Raw genomic sequence first — 23,377 nt, forward strand, 5'->3', positions numbered from 1 at the left:
ATAGAAAGATTACCCAACTCATGTTGTATAGCTAAATTTCTATGTAACTTATGTTGCGTGAGTTAAAAGTTCTCTCAACTTATGCTGAGCAAATTAGGTCATGGATAATGGTACTTTGGTCCACAATTTTTTATCAAATGAGCAGCAGAGACAAAAATTAAAAGTCATTATATTTTGGGACAAAAATTAAGACCACCCCTCATTGAGGGATTCTTGGCTAGAAAAAGGTTCTGTGACATGGACGTCCTGTCCAACTCGATCGATCAATTGATCCACCTAACAGATGATGATATTCTTGATTGAAACAATCATGCAAAAACTTGTTTGCAGTTTGATTAAACACATCAATTCAAATGGGCCTTTTTATGAATATGTTTAGTCAAATGGGCCTTGTAGACAAATAAGGGAAGGGAAATTTACATAAATATACTACATTAAGAAAATATTTATCATTTATAGCAATATTTTTTTTTCCCACTAAACATTTATAATAAAATTATAATACAATTTTAATACATATTAGCGAGAATAATTTATAAAACTCATATAATACAAGTTTTATTCATGAATAATATATTTATCACATACTTTAATACACTTATAATACATTGTGTCAATTTCTTACTAAACAAGTATAATATATTTTAAAACACTTATAATACATTTATATTGCATGCATAATTCACTTTTAATACATGACAGATATATCATAATATTGCTATATATTGTTATAAATGATAATAAATAAAAAATATCGCTAACATCAGTAATTATTTATTAAAAAATATTTTTCCTAATAATTTTTCCATAAGGGAATGGACAATAGAAAGTAGAGGGAAGGAGTGAAATTTAGAATTGGGCCTTTCCACAAATGTATAATAATTTTGATTTTTGAGAAGAGTGCATGTAATTTGGTCCAAGCTTTTTGTCAATCTTCTAATTGGTTTATGTCAAGATTTTCAACTTTTATACTCTAATAACGTAAAAGAATTTTCATACTATCAGTTCACTCCCGCTAAGTGTTATAGTTGACAGTGTGATAGCGTCGTTTGTCATAAAAAAATCCATGATGCATATGTGGGTGGTATGTATTTTGTTGAATATCATCGTCAATAATCGATTCTAATATGATGAATTAAAGATGTTACTCAAGATGATGGAAACTAATAGAACAGAGATTTTTTAATGTACATGGAAAATATAAATATATTTTACGTATATGAAGTTATAAGGTAACATATATTATATAACATGGCTTTTAAGACATTATATTATATATAATAAGTTTAAACTTCACTTATGGTGTAACATACTTTGAACGTAACATAATTTGTGTTTCATTTGCCTTTCCTTACGACGTTGTGCCAATTGGTTAGATATATATAAACGGAATTAGAATTTTCACTAAGAAGATTCAAATATAAAAAAGTAAGTACATGTAATATATATTATATATATATACACACACATTAAAAAAATGAATATATATACAATAGTACTATATATTTTTGACTAAGATTTGGAGATGAACCCCTTGTGCCCTCTAGCTTTGACCTTACCTTTTTCACTAGTTGTGAATAGGAGATTGAGCTTGAATACAACGGGTTCAAGTTCGGGATCTAGAACTACAACAACCACAATTATGCTTCAGTCCCAAACAGACTGAACATTTATGACGACATTATACAATGACTATATTTCTACTAGTCTCAAGCAAACTTGATATATTCTTCTTTTTCAAGAATTCACATAAATTAATCTGACTTTTAATTAAAGGCTTCTTTTGCTTCCTTTCGTCGAGCCCCTTTTCTCCTCGGTCCACAGAGACAAAATGTAGGACTGGTGCCAATCGTTCATCATCATGATTTTTACAACTATGAAGAAATTCTTGAGAATATTCATATGATTTTTTTGTGGGAAGATTTTCTTGATAAATATTTTTCTTCCTTGAGAAGATTTTTTCTTCATTTTCATCTTCTTGATCATCAACTAACAAATAAGGTGGCACTTGTTCTTCATAATCTTCAAATTCTTCCATGCTTATTCCATCTTTAACATAATCACCTCCCATCATAGCCAATGCTTCAAGCGAAATCGACATTCCTTTTTTTTTTTTGGTTATATTTGCAATAAATCAATTGAATACGAGAATCGAGGACTTTGTAAACACAATTAACTGAGTTCTAAACGAATTGACTCTTTCGTGTATATATATATATATGATGGAAAACTGACACGTTAAGTTTGGAGAGAGATATAAAACTTTGTAGAGTTGTTTATGTAAGAACTTAATATTAGATTGGACATATATATAGGTGATGGAATTAAAAGGTTAAATATAAGTTGGAATAGTATTATGTTGAATTTTTGACTCTTGAAAAATTAACCTTTTCGTGAAAGTTTCAAACCAAAAAAGATAGTAATTCATGTGTGATGAGAAGAAAAACGTTTGAATTTTAATAAGAATAAGAAAACTTCTCGTGATGATGATAAATCTTATAACAAACCTATCCTTGTTGCAACGGCACTTACTTTTTTTTATTTTAATCTTTTTATTTAAGAATAAGGATAACATGTACAATGTACCTGAAATCAAATGAGTTGTCATTGAATCTCGAAAAAACTCATAAAATTCAAATCCTCAGATAGTCCTACCAAAAAAAGGAAGTATCTTAGAGTTGTCTTCGAGATTTTTCTTCTTTTTCTTCAAACCCTAAGAAAACTCACAATCCTATTTTTGGGTGCACATTGGATAACTTTGCTAATTGTATGTAATAGCTCGCAAATTATACAGAAAATATAAATCATATTAAACAAATTCGATGCATCAAACTCGAGTAATCGGACATTGTACTCGAGATTGTACGAAGTCAAGGAATCACGAGAATCATAGGTCATATTGTGGTCTAGTAAAACGTTGAATTAATAGGAATAGTATAAGTACAATGACCACATATATATAACACACGTGTTTTGCATTTATTTTGAATAATAATGGAAAGTCTTTGTGACTCTTAGGAAGCTTGTCAACATATTCAACTGCATATGTAATGATTATGTAAAAAGTAAAAAAATAAAAAAATAAATTGAAATTGTAGGTTCAATTTTTCGAGGACATAACCTTAAATAGAAATTTATGAATGTCAAGTCAACAAGAGCCATGTAAAATGAAATGCAAGGAGTAATTATTGAATTTCAAAGTATATTTTAAGTACAATAATAACAACACAACATATTCATTATGTGTAATCTTACAAGTAAAATATGAAAAAGATAACGTATCTTAGAGAGATTAAAAAGATATTTTCCGATATATTTCAAGTACAAGAGGTACTTTTATGTTGACTGAATTTGTTTTCCGTATTTTTTTTTCCTTCTATTGATATTCATGAGTTCAATGAATATTTTCTAGTAAAGTATTTTGAAACTCACGAGGCTTAAAATTAAATATGATTGTATTAATTCTAAAGAGCATTCACATTCTACTGCATACGCAATGGATTTCAATTCATTACATACTCAATGACTCCAAAATTGCAATATTAGTTCATTTTTATTTGTCTAATGTTTCAAAAATAATTTATTTTTACTTGACACTACAATGCCACATATGCCCTTCTTCAAGGCTTGGGTTGGGTGTCAAATCTCAGGTTAGGATTGGGCTGGGTTGAATCTCGAGTCGGGTCAGGTTCCAAGTCGATCAGTGGGTGGGTCGCGTTATAAGGTGGCGGGTTTAGGAGGTAGGGGTTGGGGTGTTTGGGTGGATAAGGCCGGGGATTGAGGTGGTGGAATTAAACGAGAATTTAGATACATGTTTTTCCTATTTCAAAATATTCCTCAATCACAAAAATAGCGCGTAGATCTTACTCTTTTTAAATCTCATTTGTAAAATTACATTAGATATATTATTATAGTTGTTGTAGTAATTTTGAATTCATTAAATCAAATGAATTGTAAAAAAATTTCAGGAGAACTCACAAAGTTTAAATTATGAATGGATGAACTCACGTCGGTTCGTACGTAACTTATAATAATATTTGAACAAGTCCTACCAAAAAGGGAAATATCTTAGCATTGTACTTGAGATTATACGACAAGGAATCACGAGAATCATAGGTTAATATATCTACGATATACATATACTTAAAATATTGAAGTTTTGGTAAATAATCCTAAGAAGCTTCTCAGCATATTCAACTGTGTAATATGACTATTGAAAGATAATAACTATGAATTTCTTTGTACAAGAAATAAATTATATGGCTCGATGCGGTTGGTTCAGCTTTAACCAACCATAGAATATTTACAACGATATTATACTATGTATAGTACGAATTAGCTCTAATCACTATGATGAGAAATTATCACGTTAGGTTTGAAGAGAGAGAATTTTATTGAGTTGTTTTATGTAAGAATCATTTAGACAAGACACACACATATAGCCATATTATAGGTTATGAAAAATTGGATGCGGAGTTTAAGAATGTCTCAAATAAGAATCAAGGCTTTAAGTCTAATTAATCCAAGCTGACATAAGGATTCTAGCTCGCGCCCATTAAGAGCAGATGAAGATTATCGGATGGAGAAAAGCGGTATGTACATGACATCTATTAAATAAGACTAAGAACAAAGTCATATCACGTCCTCAAAAGAAAGTAGGAATGATTGGCACGAATGCTGCCCTCGAGGACGCGTACAAGGTCTTTGCCGATTTCTATCAATATGGTGCATCTCTTAGTAGAGGGGCATGAAAAGTTGAGACTTTTGACCGTAAGGGTCAATTGATAGACATTTTTTCTTGGGGAAGAGAATCTAGGAAGAACGCTAGCTAACTGGATGCGTACAGTCATTTGGTCGGTGGAATGAGATAGATAAAGATATTTCATCCGATCAAGTTATTCTATCTTTATATATATAGTACAAATTATAACAATAACAACATTAGCAATAATAACATATTCAGTGTAATATCACAAGTTGATATAAATAATGAGATAAAATAATTTTAAAACTAGCTCATAATTAAATGCGGGGTAAAATAATTTTACTATATACATCAGCCTCAATTGAAAAAACATACAATTTATTGATGTTGATGGTAATATTTTAAGTGGTTATTTTATATGTATATAATAATTCTCTTCAAATTGAACTGAACTTAACCAGATGTACGAAGCTGATCTAACATTATTGAGTTTGAATGAACTCATCATATATTTATTAAGAGCATGAACTTAAAATTAAGAGTATTATTGAGCTGACATAACCCCAACAGTATGTATTATAACACACCTTAACATGACACGCGAGATTAAAATGATTTGGACATGTGAAGAGGAAGTGTATGTATGTGCTAGCAAGGAGGTGTGGAAGGTCCGCTGAAAGATGAGTTAGGAGAGGTAGAGGTAGAGGTAGCTAGGACCAAAAAGAACCGGCAGAAGGTGATTAGATAGGACATAACATAACTTTAGCTTATTGTGGACATGATCATAGATAGAAAGATTTGGAGATCGGACATTAGGGTTAAAGGTTAATATGTAGATTGTAGCCGAATGTTGTCGCACTTTACGTGGGAGCGATTGGAGATCACTAGTCTCTTGTCCTCCTTATTAGTAGTATTATTTAATTAGTTGTTGCGCACGTAGTCTCTTATTCTTCAATGTTTGCATCATTATTTGTTGCTTTATTTGTTTTCTTTTTTGCTATTTTGCTATCATATTTTTCTTGCAATCCTACTTCACAAATATTTTTTTTAAGTCGATGGTCTATCAGTAGCAACTAGCAACCTCTCAACTACCGACGAAGCTAAGATTTTCATGTAAAGGTAATATGAAAAGTAAACACACGAATAAGTCAAAAAGGATTTAACATCTGCTATATATAAATATAAAAAATTAATATGTATAAACAATGTAATTTTTTCCATCAGCCTACAACTTAATTGGCTCCGCCTCTGCTCCCTACCCCACAAAAATAAAAGTAAAATCAATGTACATCTTATACCATCCTCAGACTCCGAACCACTAATAGAATTACACTAAATTTATTGTCGTTGTTATCAATTCTTTTGTTGCAATTTTTGAGTCATTGAGTGTGTAATATAATGACGTTAAAATCCATTACGTATGCAGTATAACGTCAATGCTTTTTTTAAATTATTAATGCATTCATATTTAACTTTACCTCGTGAATTTCAAAAAATATAATCATGAATACTACCTTGACTAAATATTCATTGAACTAAGTATCTATTGAAAAAAAGAAAGGAGGAAAATAAATTCAGTCAACATAAAAGTACTACTTGTACAAAAAACTTCTAAGGTTTTTTGATAATCAATAAATTGAACTTTAACTAATACTTTAAAATATATATATTCTATAAGAATAATTTAGTCCTATTTAAAATTTGACGATTAGTGTAATTGATAATTGGTTAGTGAAATGTATGAAAAAATTAATTTTAAAATATATTGTGTATATGCCATGCACTTTGCCAACTAGGATATTTCTATGAAACTGATCATCATCATTTGAAACAACTAGGATATCTCTCATCACATGAATTACTACCTTTTTGGCTTTGAAACATTAAAAAAAACTTGTCAAAAGGATAATTTCAAAAGTCAATTCAACATTCTTAGTAAAGAATTTCTATCTCCATGTGTGGCGCAATTAGATAAGGACCACTAGAGTCAATTATTCTGATCTATCCCAATTTATGTGATACTCTTTTTTTTTAATTATTCTTGTAAAAAAATCTATTATTTCCTTAATGATATGAGAATCATACAACTATATATAATTTATTTCAGACACAAGTTTAATTTAAAAAAATCCTCTTCTTTTTTCATTTTAACTTCTGTATCCAGTTAAACAAATTTATGTAATTGAAACGTAGGAAGTAACCTTTTCTATCACCTATATGGCTATATATTACATGTTCTGTCTTAATAATTCTTATATAAAATAACTCAACAAAAGAGTCTCTCTCTCCAAACCTAACGTGTTAGTTTTCTATCACGCGTACGTAGTTTCCATGCACCTATAAATCAAGTTGTGTTATATCAAAGAGCTAATTTGTTCAGAACTCAGTTGATTGTAACATTCTACTATTTTTATTCTCAAATCTCGTGTTGACTTAATTAGTTGCATAAATAGCCAAAAAAGAATGTCAATTTCGTTTGAAGCATTGGCCATGAATGGAGGTGATTATATTAAAGATGGAATTAGCATGGAAGAATATGAAGAAGAAGTGCCTCCTTATTTGTTAGTTGATGAAGAAGATGAAGTTTTTTCCACAAGGAAAAAAAACATGCCCAAAAACTTTCTTATGAATATTTGTTTTGCTCTCAAGAGATTCATAGATGGGAGAATGATGAAGGGGAGCAAAAGAGACCTTTAATTAAAAAATCATTTTTTTTGGAACAGCTTGAAAAAAGAATTTAGGATAATGTCATTGTAAATATATTAATGGTTTGATTAGAAATTGAATGGATCGAATCGAGCCGTATCGTATAGTTAAACATTTTCCAGGGTTTGGTATACCTATGTCAATTTCTTGTAAATATATCAATGGTTGATTGGAAATTGAATCGATAGATTCCTGCTTCTAGCTGGCTCAATCAGTACGCTGGAGTTCTGTTCTTTCAATCTCTTCGCCAGCGTTAGGGAAGCGCTCTTCAGGCTGAGGTCCAATTCAAGTCGTATCATATCATTAAACATTGCCTAGGGTTTGGTAATACTTATGTCAATTTCTTTCTGTAAATAATAAACACGTTGACATTATACACTCTCTCTGTTTCTTCAAGTGCACAAATAAATAATCAAAATCTGTCTTATTTAAAATTTCAAAGGCTTAGGTTAAATTAACTTACCAAATATTTTAACTATGGTTAAGGTTTTAATTTGAGAAATTAATCTCCAGATAAATCTCAACTAGAGAAGGTGAGGGCGTCTTTCTTTCCAGCCGCCATATGTTTCGCCTTACAACCATAAGGATAAGGGGAGGAGCAGTTATCTACGTAATTATATTCTTTATTAGTCGTTGTTTTTGTCGAACACTCTCTTTTCTTTGTCCAATTCCATTTTACCAAACAAGACTGACTTCTTACCAACCCGTCAAGAGTTGTGGGGTTGGATCAAATACAAGGAATGAATCTATATTTGTGCACAAAAGTTGCTGGACAACTTCCACACAAATTTAGGAATCCATTAGTATCAAGTATAACCAGACAAATTTACTGTTTACTTTATCTAGCTGATATACATAGATTATACACTCATTATAACTAATTGTATATATACTATACATGAATTAATTATGCATATATTATATATACATCTAACGAATATATTTAATTTAATCAATTGATTATATTGAACGACTAATTACGTTAATTCTTCATTAAAAATAAAGATTCCAAAAAATAAATAAAGAATATAGATCTCTCTCTCTCTCACTATGGTACTATCTTCCAAGGAACACAAAGAGCAATGAAATAATAAATAAATAAATAATTCCAAAAAATTCCTCACGGTAACTAACTAAATTTTTGTGATTGTAATCTTTGATTATTATTTCCATGAAAAGTTAATATATTATATGATTATTCCTACTAGTCTCAGAAAACTTGCTATATCCTTTTTTTTCAAGAATTCCAAGAAAATTTGATTTCCACTTAAAGGCTTCTTCTTCTCTTCTTGAAAACAACAAGAATTTTCATATAAATTTTCATCTTCATCTTCTTCTTCATCAACTAACAAATGGGGAGGAATTTTTTCTTCATATTTTTCATTTTCTTCTAAGCTAATTCCATCTTTAACATAATCACCTCCCATCATAGCCAATGCTTCAAGCGAAATCGACATTCTTTTTTGTGTGTGTGGCTATTTTGTTAATTAATCAATCGATTAAACGGGACTTGAGAAAACAATCAATTGAGTTCTGAATAAATTAACTCGATTGAAATCTACAGATAGAAAGCCTTTTGATGACAAAAAAAATAATATGTTAGGTTTAATTTTGGAGGCAAAGAAAATTAGATTTTGTAGAGTTGCTTATGGAAATACTTCATTAAGACATGTTATATATATATATAGGTGATGAATGGAAATTGAGGATATAATCCAAGTTGGAATAGTATTAGGAATGTTAAAATTACCTTTTCTGAAATTTTGAAAAAGTTTAATAATGGCATCAAATTAAAGACAAAAGAAAAAAGTAAAACGTTTGAATTTGAATAAGAATTTGTAACTTAATTCTCGTGATCATCATCAATTTGAAAAATAAAAAGCTTATACAATTTCTTTTATTTGATTTTTTTGTTTTCCTCAAATATCCTTTAGATAGTACTTTAAATATTTATACGATTGTGTTTTACATTTTTTTTATTGTTATTGATAATTATTTCAGTGTTTTTTTTTGGTCAAATATTTATTAAGTTTACATGACAACATCCATGATGACATTGCAATAAAACTTATGCATATGCTGAAAATCACGTGGTAAAACTAATTAAATATGAATGCATTAATTAATTAATGCTAAAGAACATTCACGTTTTAATTCTACTGCATGGCAATGTGTGTATATATAGCATTAATTAATTAATGCATTCATATTCTTTAGCATTACACACACACATATATATATATAACATTATTGCATACACTTAAAAGTTTTTGAGATAAAATTTTAAATTTATGAGTTCTAAATTCTAAAAAAAAGTTATTGTTTTAGTGTTGGATGAACTGACGCGACATATCCAAAAGGGAGTGTCATAGTGTATGTTATTAACAGGTGACGTAGTATTAATTGATGACACATGTAGCAGAGTTAATAATAGACTAAAAGGTTTCGATACAAATCTCAAATCTAAAGGGTTCAGATTGAGTATGTCTAAATCAAAATACTTGAAGCGCAAAGTTCAGATACATGATAACTCACGAGGTAGATGTGGAAGTGATGAAAAGTAATACTCAAGTCATCTACAAAAGAGAAAGATTTCAAGTACCTTGAGTTTATAATTCAAGAAGAAAAAATAATGAGACTGATGATGACTTTACACATCGTAATAAAGCAAGATGGATGAAATGGAGGGTAAATTCTATAAAGTGATTATTAGACCAACTATGTTGTACGGGATGAAGTATGGTCAATCAAAAACTCACGAATGTAGCAAAAACGGTGATATTAAGATGAATGTTTCGGTAAACTAGGAGGGATAAAATTAGGAACTATGATATTTGGGATAAAGTGAGAGTGACCTCCTTGATAGACAAGATAAGAAAAGCGAGACATTATTATTTTATGTCTATTACCCTTATTATTAAGTGTGGATAACTTATAATTAATAGAAGCGATATAGTAAAATTATTTTTATCTTTTATCATGGTTAATTATAAATTGATGGTTGGAAACCGCGCAATATCTTCCACAAATCCCCCCCACTACTTAGCGTCATTGAAAAATTGACTCAGTTTCTTTTCCCTATTATTTCCCATCTTAATTGTTTTCTCTAACAAATTTACCCTTTTTTTCCTTCTACAATTTTTATACAAAAAAAGAAAGAAAGAAAAAACTGGGAAATCTTCGTTTTCTTCTCAAATATATAAAAAGTTTGAATCTTGAAAAATATCCTTTTTGATTTGTCTTCTAAAAATGCTTTCTTTATTATTAAAAAATGTTGAATCCATGAGAAAAAAAGTGATTTTTATCTAAGGGAGACAGAGCAGAGGGGCAGAGGCAGCAAGTTGATTATTCTTATTTATTTGAAAGAAAATGAAGCCATTTGTAAGTTTTATTTTTTTCCTTTTTATATTTTAATGTATTTGTACGAAAGGTATCGAAAACAGTTTGTCAAGGCGGGGTAAGACTGCAAACACATAATAAGGCTCCAATCGCGCGATAACACTGAATATGTTGCTGTTTATTGTAATTGCATGTGTTTAGCATTTATCAATAGTTAAGTTCATGCAATGTTATTTGTGTACTCAAGATTTAAATTTGATTGATTCATGTTCTTATGTTGAAATATTTGTAATTTTGAAATTCACGGTTCTGAATTTAATGTTTATATAATAATTTAGCACTTTTTCGCATATATTTGTATCTACATTTCTATGTCGGAATGCTAGATTCAATTGAACCTTGTTGGTAGAGGCGGAGCCAGCAATTTAACTAAAAGAGTTTAAAATTTGATGAAGTAATTCAATATCTACTATTCACACAAAAAAAATCTTAACCTTGTATGTACAGTGTAATTTCCCATCGAACCCCCTTGCTCTCACTTGGCTCAGCCCTTGCCCGTTGGTTATATACTTGATTCACCTCCATGTGTAGTTATAGTGTAAACCATTGATACAGGGAAGCGAGTTGTTGCATAAAATATTCTGATTTTCTTATCATATTTTATCGTATACAGGGATTACTTGGTTATCAGCGAAGAAAATCACTTTTCTTAATGTTTCATGTTATGTTTTTTTAGAGAGTTTTAGAGTAATGCAAAACAGATTTGATCTTATAGCCTGTATATGTTGCTCAGACTCTCCGAAAAATGATTCCACACCCGTTTTTGGAGGATCAGACATGCGCCCGACGACTTTTTTGAAGAGTCCAAGCAACATAACTTATTGCAATACATGACTTTTGTTATGGAGTTGTGGGGAGGCCAGTTCTTGTGTCTTTTTTTTTCTTTTCTTAAACTTCTAGACAAGAGGGAGTTGCTTAGGTGATAAGCACCCTCCACCCCCAACCTTAAAGTTGTAGGTTCAAGTAATCAAGGGAGAAGGTGGGTGCTCCTAGAGAGGGGTAAAAAAAAACGTCTTCTGAAGAAGGGAAGCCTTAGCACAACAATAATAGTGTCTTTTGAAGAAAGGGATCCTTTGTTCTGAGAATTTTAAGTAAAAAGTAGATTGTTGTATGCAATGTTCAATTCAATGTGCTAAATGAGACTCTTTCTTTGGTTTTTTTAGGTGTCACTACTCAAAGATCCAAAAATCAGGAGGTCATGTTTCTGTGTTATCTTTCCTACAGCGTCGTTTTTGTGTCTGATTCTCTTGTTGGGGACCGACTTTGCAGAAAATCATAAAGAGGTACATGTCGTATTCTCCTCTTGACCTCTCCCGTAGTTTATGGAATATGCACTGCTTGAGATTCCCCTTTTGGACATACATATTTTGGTTGAAGTTGAAAAAAAATGAGTTTTTGAAGTTGAAGTTGAAAAGGAGTATCCGTTTTGTTTGTGTTTGGACAGCTTGGAAGAAGGTTGAAGTTTTGCGAGTAAAATTTATGAGTTCACTTGAAATACTCCTTCAATAAGTTTCTCATCTTCAAATTCTCTGTTTCTAGTTGAAGTTGACACAATGGTAAAACAAACACTGATTATTTGCATATAATATGTATGTCCAAATGCTAGTAACCGATTACAATCTTTTCTATTTTCATAGTGTCTTGACTTATTTACAAATGAAACTTGGTATATTTTTGAGTTTTGGTATATTGTATGGGAATGGATAATCATAAGAATTCTATTGTGCAGAGAAGTTTGAGGTGGCGAAGCTCATGTCAGGTTTGTTCTTCTTAGCATGGAAATGTTATGATTTCCTAGCCATTTGGTATCAATAATTCATTGGTTTCGAGTACCTTGATATATTCTTCACATAAATAATTTGTGTCATCCGTTTTAGAATCAATGCAGGCCTAATGGAAGTGAGACATTACCTGAAGGTATTATCGTCAAGACTTCTAACTTAGAAAGACGGCCATTATGGGGCTATCCAGAGGTTAATTTCATATCCATCTTTGCCAAGTTCCTCATAAATTCTAAATCCAGAGTTGAATTTTTCTGTTGAAAGTGAATTTTTTATTTCTTTGACAAGTAAGATACTCAATCCCCTCCGATTTATATGATACTCTTTTCATCTTGGTATGTCCAACAATGTTTGATACCATTTTTTTTTTGTATATCTTAAATTCATATCTATTAACTATTCAAATTTAAGGTTTTACTTCTTCTGGTTTAGTTCATAGTAATTCAAGTCCAAGGAGCTTCCACAATATATAGTTCAAGAATATTGTACTCCCTCCGTTTCAATTGTTACTTCGGATCTTGTTGGATTAATACATGTTATTGTTAACTACTATCATTGTTAATTCTGATGATAAAGAAATTGACATTTATGTTGTGCAAGAATATAATACTCTCTCCGTTTCAATTTGTTTGTCTGGTTTTGACTTGGCGCGGAGTTGAAGAAAGTAATAACGACTTTTGAATCTTGTGATGTTGAGCTAAAGAAATGTAGACTTTAATCTGGTGGTCTTAAGCATGTCATGTGGAAATTTATACGTAAAGAGTTGCCAGAAAAGGAAAGAGGCTTTCTTTTTGAAACGACCTAAACAGAAAAGTAAGACAAACAAATTGAAATAGAGGACGTATGACATTTTCCTAGACAGTCACTAACATGTTTTAGTTTTTAATTGTGGTTTAACAGAAAAAAGAGCCTTCAAAGTACTTGTTTGCTGCAGCTGTTGGGATAAAGCAAAAAGAAACAGTAAACAAGATGGTACAAAAGGTACGTATTCAATTTTTGTCGGAAAATAGAAAAAGAAAGATGAGTGTTCAATTGTCTTGCATATTTTATGACATACAGTTACCATAAGTTCGCTTATTGAATTGGTTCGTAGTTTCTATCAAGTGATTTTGTGGTGATGCTTTTTCACTACGATGGCATTGTCGATGGATGGAGGACTTTTGAATGGAGTAACAGTGTAATACACATCTCAGCTTTGAACCAAACAAAATGGTACAGTTTTCTGACCCTTACCTTCTGCATTATTTTGTGTCTAAAATCCTTTCTATCTGTAATTCTCAATTACATTCCCTTCGTTTTAATTTGTTTTTTGTTTGTTAGAATTTGACTTGGCACGGAGTTTAAGAAAGTAAAGAAGACTTTTGAATCTTACGGTCTTAAACTAAAGATATGGAGAATGCACCAAAATGTACTTTAATCTTGTGGTCTTAAACATGTCATGTGTAAAGTCGAAACTGAATAGTTGCCTAAAAAGGAAAGAGGCATTATTTTCGAAACAGACTTAAAAGGAAAGTAAGACAAGGAAATTGAAACGGTTAATAATTTGATATTCGTATTTGCATCTCAAATGGGAAGGAACAAGGACGCAGGCGTATTTTTGTAGGCAGTTGCTTTAGTATAGAACATCTTATGCTTACACCAAACTCTCTTGACATTTTCGGCTCTTATGAAAATAATAGGTGGTTTGCAAAAAGATTTTTACATCCAGATATAGTTGCTGAGTACAGATATATATTCCTCTGGGATGAAGACCTCGGAGTAGAAAATTTCAACCCAAAAAGGTATGTGAAAGTTGGTATATACTCAAGAATACAGAAGATAGAGTACCATTCGAACTATTTTGCTGGAGCGATTTCATTGTTTTCACTTGCATTTGTAAAAATAATCATTTTATGATCCAATCTTAAGTTCTGGTGAAGATTTCTTCATTGTAAACCTTGATACAACGTTGCTGATTGTCTTTTTCTTTTTTGGCTTTGTCTTTGTTGAATCTTCATAAACTTCTTGGAGGGGTAGATACGCTACTATGAATTACCTCAACAAAGTGTTGCAGCCTAAGAAAGCTGCTTGTGTGAGTAATCCATATATAATGAAATAGTATTCTAGATAGGAAGGAGAGCCTTGACATAGTTGGTAAAGCTGTTGTCATGTGACCAGGAGGTCACATGTTCGAGCTGTGGAACCAGCCTCTTCTAGAAATGTAGGGTAAGGTTGCATATAATTGATCCTTGTGATCCGTCCATTCACCGGACACGGTCGTAGCAGGAGCTTAGTGCACCAGACTGACCGTTAGTCTTCTATTTGACATATTGTGCTAGGAAAGAATCAAAATAAAAGTTTTGGCTTACAATAAGTCCAATTTCCGCATTAGAAAAACAATATAGTTTGTGGACACGATGCTTTTTTTCTTGATCTTTAATACATGTTTCATTTGATTGAAGGATTGTATTGTTTAGGTTGCATATTTGCATTTAGTTTTATGTATCTCTCGGAGACCACTAAAGACGATACAAAACGTTCCAAAAATACGGTATTTACTAAACCTGACTTGCATTATCCTTGTAGATACATATCTATTGTGAGAGATGAAGGTCTTGAGATTTCACAACCAGCTCTGGATATGGGAAAATCAGAGGTGCATCATCAGATTACTGCTCGTGGGAGGAGATCAAGAGTGCACAGGTTCTTATTAACATATTTCAGTCTTAAGCTACCGTTTGACCATAGATTTTGAAGTCGAAACTTGAAAGTTTGAGTTTTTGAATTTGTGTTTTGGACATGCACTTGGAAAAAATTTGATTAGCACATTACATTGCAGAAGGACTTATAAGGCTGGCGATACTGGCACTCGGTGTGACTATACCAGTATGGCTCCTCCTTGTACAGGGTAACTTAATTTTTCTTTATGACACTCGCGGATGATCTCTTCATGGGAAATAATTAAGAACTGTTACAGCAGTAACCTCCTTTTCTGAATGGGAAAGATAGAAAACTCAATTATTTTTCGGAACTCATAAGGAGTCTCTGATATTGCAGGTGGATAGAAGTAATGGCTCCTGTGTTTTCTCACGCTGCCTGGCGCTGCGTCTGGTATATGATCCAGGTTTTTCCTTTTTAGAAACACTGTATTGTCAGTAACAATTATATAGGTCATGCTATATCTGCATCATCCTATATTTTACTGTTAAAATTTGGTCGTTGAAGTAAAGTTATTCCATCTGTTTCAATTTGTTCATCTTACTATCCGTTTAAAAAGGAATGTATTTTTCCTCTATTGACAAGATTAAAGGGCATTTTGGTACACTCTACGTGTCTTTAGTTTAAGACCACAAAATTCAAAAATCTTTTTTATTTTTTTAAACTCCGTGCACCAGACAAACTAATTGAAACAGAATAATCAATATTTACTTCGTATTCCTTCTATGTTGTTTCACAGAATGACTTGATCCATGCTTGGGGTTTGGACATTCAGCTCGGTTACTGCGCACAGGTAGTTCTAGATCTGGGACAGGGCATTTATTTTTCTTTTGTTAAATCGATAGCTCGTTTGAGTTACAGTCATGAGTTGTTGATGCTCCTTGGTTCATTTTTGTGATAGGGAGACAGAACTCAAAATATTGGAGTTGTCGATGCTGAATACATTGTTCATTATGGCCTTCCGACACTAGGAGAGCCCGAAAAGAAGGTAACTACGACACGAAGAAAACAAGCACATATAAATGCTTTAAATGAACTTTCAAATCTGCAGCAGACACACTAAAAATGTATACACAATTAAATAATGAACCAGTCGCGTTGGTTGATGTTCACACCTGATCGACAGTCTGTACTTACACATTCGCTCCATTAAGTTGACTTTTCTGAGTTCATTTCACCCATAGAGAGACATGTAACATAATGCTTGTTTCCTCTACATCATATTTACAAAGTTCTAATTCTGCCTGAGATTTATGTGAACTTATTCATGCTAATGTCAATCGTGCAGAAGAATTTGACAGTGGGCGGAGAAAACATCACAAGCCTTGGAAAACAAGTATGTTTACGATAACTTTATCCAGTAATGATATTTATATTAGAAAGAGTCTATAGCTTACCTACCGCGCCCACCATATTAGACGTGTTTACTTATGAGTTTTGACATCAGAGCTAAATATTATTTTCATGAATGTAGGCACCGTCTCAACCCAACGCTCTCAATTTCAGAGTGGAGGTAAACTTCTGGTGCACTTTTATTATGAACATTACAATCATTGCAAACTGTAGTGTCATTATGATCAGAACAAGGAAACCTCTATTATTTCTTTTGTTCCATTTTCCTCCGGAATGTCTCATGTCCTCCTTTCAATACGCGTGGAAGGAAAGATTGTGCGTTGACAATAGGGATTGCATAATCATTTCGTATCTTGTGAAACTAAGTAAAGAGTATCAAGATTGAGAGGAAGTATGGAACACACCTACGCCTCAATCTAAAGCCAGTTGGGATAAGCTATACAGAATCTGAAATGAAATGACACTCACTCAGAAACGCGATGCCATTTTTTGACTCCAGCTATGTATGTTTGTTTCTTCAGGTGAGAAGACAATCGTACAACGAGTATAAGATATTCAAAAGACGATGGAAACAGGCTGTCAATGAGGACACATGTTGGACGGATCCCTATCCAGAGTCAGAGAAGTAAAGCATTGCTCTACATGGACTTTCAGTGCATCAGGTTCTCGTAGAGGTGGCAAAATCAACTCATTTGTCGATTAATATCAACCCTGCTTTGACCCAACCGACTCATTTTCCATGTGTAGGTTCTTGAAAAGAATGACATGAGATGAGATGAGCGTGAAATCCTGCAAATTCACGAAATGGAGATAGGCAAATTTGCATATTAGCTGCCTAAATTGAGCATGATCAATGCTGAAATTTTCGCCTTAACGGAAGGAAGGACCTCAAATTTGTGAGTTTCACAGTTTAAAGTGATATATATATATATATCATATCATCATCAAAAATGTAAAGTGGAAGAATTTTAATTTTAGAACACCAGAAATGTACAGTTCATATAAAGTTGCAAATTTTGATAGATAAATATGCTACTCAAAAACTTGGAAGTTATAAAAAATTGTGTAACATGTATATATATAGGTAAGTTATGTGAGTTAACACATTATGTGAGCAATATATGTAATATTTTTGGTAAGCTTTTACCTTTTGAACAATATGTAGCAAGTTTTTTTTATTTTTAAAATTAACCTGTTTCTAACAAAAAATATTATACGGTGAAAAGGGACAAAAGTATCTCTGTTATACGAAATATCTTAATTAGAACAAATTTGAGATGATTTGCAAACGACAAGGATATGAATAATTGATATTATTTGCACAATTTTCCTAATAGGACAATGTTTTTATATACATTCATACTCCTTTAATGCCTTTTTTCTAAAAAAAGAAAGATAACATTTTCTTTAATTTGGACACACCTATATATATTCAATATTTTAGAAGTTCACATCATTGAAAACTTATAAAGGAATAATAGCACTTTTAGTCCTTTAACTAATGGTAAATTCTAATTTTGCTCCTCATACTTTTTTTTTGGTTTCCCACCCGGTGTGCGGAGCCTGTGGAACTCCGACTAAATTCGAATCGCGCACAGAAAGATCCTTTCGGGGGTGGCGCTCTCAATAAGATTTTCTCTATACTCAGGGATCGAACCCAAGACTTCTGATTAAGGGTGAAGTAGTTCCTCAACATTTAAATCTAAAAAAATAATTAAGATGTGTGCTTTTGATTCTTTTATGAACAAAATATGTAATATTGGATGTTTTCAAAATTATATTGCCGTCAAATATGGAATAATAGAACAAACCTGATATAAAACGTAAAAATTAAGTGGTAAGATAATTTATAATTATGGTAAATTTATAATATTCACTAGAAAAGTAATCAAAGGTGAACGTTTAAATAATTAAAGTTAAATGTGCTAAAATTAAAATTTATCAATAAGTTGTTAACAGAGAAGTACATCCTTCTTTGACTTCATTTCTATTTAATCCAATACACACATATGGTCCTACTTTTTTTTTTATCCTTTTGCCACTTGTTTTCTCTAATTTGAAAACATTTTTTCTTTTTAACCCTAGAATCATAGAGTACTATTTTAACAATGTACATTTTTGTCCCACCTATTAAGCTTTTTGGAAATATTCGATTAGTGTAACTTAGTGTCTTATCTTCCAAAGTAATGATCTTTAAAAAAATCTCTTTAAATTCTTATGCCCTAACAACAACAATAATAATAATAATAATAACTTCTAAGTTGCTTTTAGGGTCTAAGGTTAGGGTCAGATCTCGAGTCAGGGTGACAGTTGAATCTTAGGTCAGGGTTAAGGTTAGGGTCGAGTTTTGAGCTCCGAGTCAAGTTTGAGTCGGGTCCTAAGTTGGATTGGTGTCGAACCTCGAGTGCAGGTCAAAAATTGGTCTCAAGTCAGGACGGGTCTTTAGTAGATGTTGGAGGTCAAGTTCCGAGTTAAGAAAGTTGGGGTCGAGTCTAGGGTTTAGGTCGAGTGGGGCTCGAGGTTGAGATCTTGATAACGAGTAAAGAGGGGTGGTCCTGAGCAGAGGATGAGGGTGGGCGGGTGGAAGAATGGGGGAGGCCGAGGTGGTAAAGGGGAGGGGCGAGTCAGGGGCCAGGGGAGAGGGTGTGGGCCTAAGCGAAAGGTGGGGGTGTGTTGGGGGTTTGTGGTGTCAGGATGGATTAGGTGGTGTTGATGAGGTTCAAAAAGAATTTTAGAAAATATTTATGTATTTTTTTTAGAAAAGTCATTTTTTAAAAATTAAAAAAAATAATAGTACATTTAAATATATTTTTCAAAATATTTAAGCCAATTAAAAATGAAAAAATTGAATAGTATTTTATGAAAGAATTATATGGATACAAGTCCATTACTTTCTCTTTTGACAGCAATAGTACTAGTAATGTAGTGTTTTGCCTAAACAATGAAAGAGTTTAACTTATATATAAAAAAGTTTGGCACTGTCAAATAATCTCTAACCATCATAACATAATTTTTTTTCCTCAATATTATAAATTTCATATTTTAAACAACCATTTCAAAACAATTCTTCTCTTTTTCGTCTTTGTTTTATGCCTTTAGTACCTGAACTCATAAGATAGACTAATTTGAATTCGTGACTTCATTTGAACTCATAAGATAGACTAATTCTATTAAAAATTTCTCCATTCTCAAAAATCGAATTCTGTACTTTTAAAAATATAAAAATTACATTCATCCCACCGTACTTTTCGATGATTAAAAGAAAAAAATATATAAATCAATTATGCAAAGGGAAGGATGCAAATCTTCTTACTTTGTCCCAAGGAAGGACATGTCACATGGGTTGCTAAAAATAATTGTTCTAAACTCAAGGTCAATTAGATTCCCTACACACTCATCTATAGAGTCAAAGAGTTTTAAAACAGTAGATTCAGAATTAGTTGGTCAGCACCAATCCCCCACCCATGCACATTCTCATTTTTTTTCAATCAGGTGTTCGGTGCCTATATTAGGTTCATATTAATCCAAATTCAACCCACGTAAGGCTTATTTAAGGAGAAAACACTCCAAACAAAAAAAAAAATCATATACAAAACTCAAACTCGAAACCTCTATTCAAGGATGGAGGGATCTTGTCAATTCCATTACAACTCTGGTTGGTTATCAAGATTCAAAGTTAACCAAAACACTAGAAGACATATGAGACCAAGGTTCAATTCTTAGCTGAGACGAAAAATAATAATTGCAAGATGACTTCTTGGCATTTGTCTAAATCTCGGTGAGTAGAGTTTTTCAACAACGTTGCTCGAACTCTTTAATGTTGATGGGTGCGTGTCGATAGCATTTTTGAAGAGTCCGAGCAACATAACTGATAAGAGGAAGCAGATATCCTAAAAAACAATCAAAATGCACACAAACTAACTACACCACACCATGATTATTTTATTTTTTTATTTTTTATTTTAAAAAAAGGACTGTTACATGTGCCCACCACATGCTTATCTACCATCCATTACTGTTAGTTCTATAATATATCTACTACATCCTTTTCTTGAGGAAAGGTGAACTTGACACACAAGTTCAAAACAGCTGTGCATCTGTGAACACATATAACAACTACTATACACCTCAATCCAAAGCAAGTTAATATCTGAATTCTAACTGATCATGTCTCTCAATAAACTCGTCTTAATCTAATAGTATACAAAATAAAAAAACAATTACTAGAAGTTCTCTGTATTTTCTACCGGCCTATAATCTACAATAGGACTAAAAGACTCCTAGAAAAAGTAGGGACCTAAAGTAAATGTACTAACATGACTAGAACTTATAAATGCAATGGATATAGAATCTACTACTCTACAATTGAACAACAGTGCATTATTATGGTAGCTGAGTTTAACTACCCTACCCAACTTCCACCCACCATAATTTTTAAGTTTGTTTACATTGACAACAACCCCATTCATTCCCTTCTCCACAAGCAATAAAAGCCCATCTAATTTCTTTATTGCTTAGGGTAAGTGAAAGCTCTCTCCCAAAATTTCCCCTTCTTTATCTTATACATAATAGGGACTTGTGGGGGTGCATCATTTGTCAAAGGGTGCACCAATATCACATGAAGACACTTTCAACATCAACAATAAACAAAAATTGTCCTACTCTCTAATAAATTCAGCACAACATTTTCTCGATTGACTAGCTGTTATGACAAGAAGAAGAAATTCAACCTTAGGTTAAGTGTTTACACTATCACTTTCCCAATATAATAAAGGTGTAATACATAAACAGACACTTAAACTTGACATCGGCTGACAAATAAACACTCTAATTTTGAGTATACATCTAGATAGCTCAACTCATCTCCAATGTGGTAGTTTAACACTCAAACTTACAAAATGATCATCTAGACACCTCCAAAACTTATGTGTCACGAGACACAATGAGGACGAGTTGTAGTGTTTAGTTATCAGTTGATACCAAGTTGATATGTCTAGATGTATACTCTCAAAATTGGAGTGCTTACGCTAAGGCCAAATTTGAATGTTTATTTATGTATTATAATAAATTATCCATATATTGAAATTCTATTGCTTAATAACCCCAATGGAACAACAGTAAGCAATTAATTAATGACTACATTCAGACAATAAACATAACTATAGTGACAATAATGAATACCTCAGTAGACATACTCACTAAGCAAACAATATTTTTTAATGATAGAAACTATCAACATCAATAAAATATACTAACAATGTTACTCAATAAACAACTTCATTAAGAGAGAGAAACACAATGGATATATGTATTATACTTCAATCTGAAACTAGTACTTCATCCAAGTTTTTTGCTACTTAGAAAAAGAATCACATTTTCTTCATTACTGAAAGAGTAAAAACTTAACACTACTGCTAGGGCACAAATCCCATCATGAAGTAGCAAAAGATTACCTGGAAATAGCTGTCCTTTCAAACAATTATAAACAAATCAAATCTAAGAACAGATATTCCTCTCCCCTTTCAGACTCGCAGAAACACAAATCAAAGACCAAAAAAGATCTAATTTGACTTTTCCTTCCCTTTCCTTCTTTTCTTTTATAGATAGAAAGAGAGATACTTTTTTGATTTCTTGTGGATTTAGTAATGGCATCCAAAGCAATTACAAGTTTTGGGAGTGAAAGAACAGTAACCAAAAGGCCTGTTTGGTATGTTGCAATTGATAGCATAGCAACAAGGAGTAGGCAAGCATACTGCTTTAGCTCCACCACAGCAAGTGCAAAGTGCACAAATCTGAAAACTCCCAAGCTTCCTCCTTGTGTTATTCAGCATAATCATCATTTTCTCTGCCTTCCCTGGCTCAATTAGAGGCACCATCTCAGACCCTTTTGCCTACAGAAGCAAAATATATCTCAATATTCCATAAAAATTCAATATTTACAGACACCATCTCAGACCCTTTTACCTACAGAAGCAAAATATATCTCAATATTCCATAAAAAATCAATCTTTATAGGCACAATCTCAGACCCCTTTGCCTACAGAAGCAAATATAGCTCAAACACTCCATAAAAATTCAATCTTTATAAGCACAATCTCATACCCTTTTGTCTACAGAAGCAAATATAGCTCAAACACTCCATAAAAATTCAATCCTTATAAGAACAATCTCATACCCTTTTGCCTACAGAAGCAAATATAGCTCAAACACTCCATAAAAATTCAATCTTTATATTAAGAACTCTGATGGGATCTATCAAGAAACAGTATTAAGCGACAAGAATAAAGAAAAAAACTTACTTGGGAAATTGGGGAAGCATGAGTACTCATAAATAACACAAAGAATAGAAAGGGGAAAAGAACCCCACTAACAGTAGCAGACATCCTTTTTTTCCTTTCTTTCTTACCAAACACAAGATAAGCTATATATTCTCACAAATTTTGAGGAAAGAAAAAGTGTACTCAAGAATGTAACTATGAGGTTGTTTTCTTGATCTTTCAGCAAAGAGGGGTTTCACATAAATAAAGTAGTTAGGAGGAACATAGATGGGGAAGAACAAGTGGGGTGAATGGGATTAATGGCAATGAACTGTCAAGAAAGAGTTAAAATTAGGAGAAGGGTGTTTGAAAATGGTAAAGAAAAAAGGCAAAAAGGAAAGGAAGGGAAATTGGAGATTTTGGGGGAAGGAAAGAAAGTGAAATAAGTGGTTTGGTTGGGTCACAGTTTAGTAAGTGGG

General features: G+C 32.1%; 2 protein-coding genes across 4 annotated transcripts; one reads left to right on the forward strand and one right to left on the reverse strand.

Moving 5' to 3' along the window:
- Nucleotides 1-10,536: 10,536 nt before the first annotated feature.
- LOC129886157 (uncharacterized) lies at nucleotides 10,537-17,771 on the forward strand. 3 transcript variants are annotated; one of them, XM_055960736.1, is made up of 16 exons: nucleotides 10,537-10,792; nucleotides 11,974-12,093; nucleotides 12,540-12,569; nucleotides 12,688-12,783; nucleotides 13,492-13,572; nucleotides 13,685-13,803; nucleotides 14,271-14,372; nucleotides 15,157-15,273; nucleotides 15,410-15,478; nucleotides 15,628-15,694; nucleotides 16,028-16,081; nucleotides 16,190-16,276; nucleotides 16,577-16,624; nucleotides 16,763-16,801; nucleotides 17,163-17,315; nucleotides 17,389-17,771. In XM_055960736.1, exons 1-15 carry the CDS (start codon nucleotides 10,781-10,783, stop codon nucleotides 17,268-17,270), a joined length of 1,149 nt encoding a protein of 382 aa, XP_055816711.1. In that variant the 5' UTR covers nucleotides 10,537-10,780; the 3' UTR covers nucleotides 17,271-17,315; nucleotides 17,389-17,771. The 3 variants fall into 3 exon arrangements, with proteins under 3 accessions (XP_055816711.1, XP_055816701.1, XP_055816691.1); XM_055960726.1 differs by having other exon boundaries at nucleotides 17,163-17,303; XM_055960716.1 differs by lacking the exon at nucleotides 17,389-17,771 and having other exon boundaries at nucleotides 17,163-17,363.
- Nucleotides 17,772-21,921: 4,150 nt separating this feature from the next.
- LOC129898730 (uncharacterized) lies at nucleotides 21,922-23,377 on the reverse strand. Its single transcript, XM_055973382.1, has 2 exons — nucleotides 22,941-23,377; nucleotides 21,922-22,532 (listed from the first exon to the last, which is right to left on the reverse strand). Exons 1-2 carry the CDS (start codon nucleotides 23,022-23,024, stop codon nucleotides 22,281-22,283), a joined length of 336 nt encoding a protein of 111 aa, XP_055829357.1. The 5' UTR covers nucleotides 23,025-23,377; the 3' UTR covers nucleotides 21,922-22,280.

Source organism: Solanum dulcamara, chromosome 1 (genome assembly GCF_947179165.1).
Source record: "Solanum dulcamara chromosome 1, daSolDulc1.2, whole genome shotgun sequence".
NCBI classification, from domain to species: domain Eukaryota; kingdom Viridiplantae; phylum Streptophyta; class Magnoliopsida; order Solanales; family Solanaceae; genus Solanum; species Solanum dulcamara.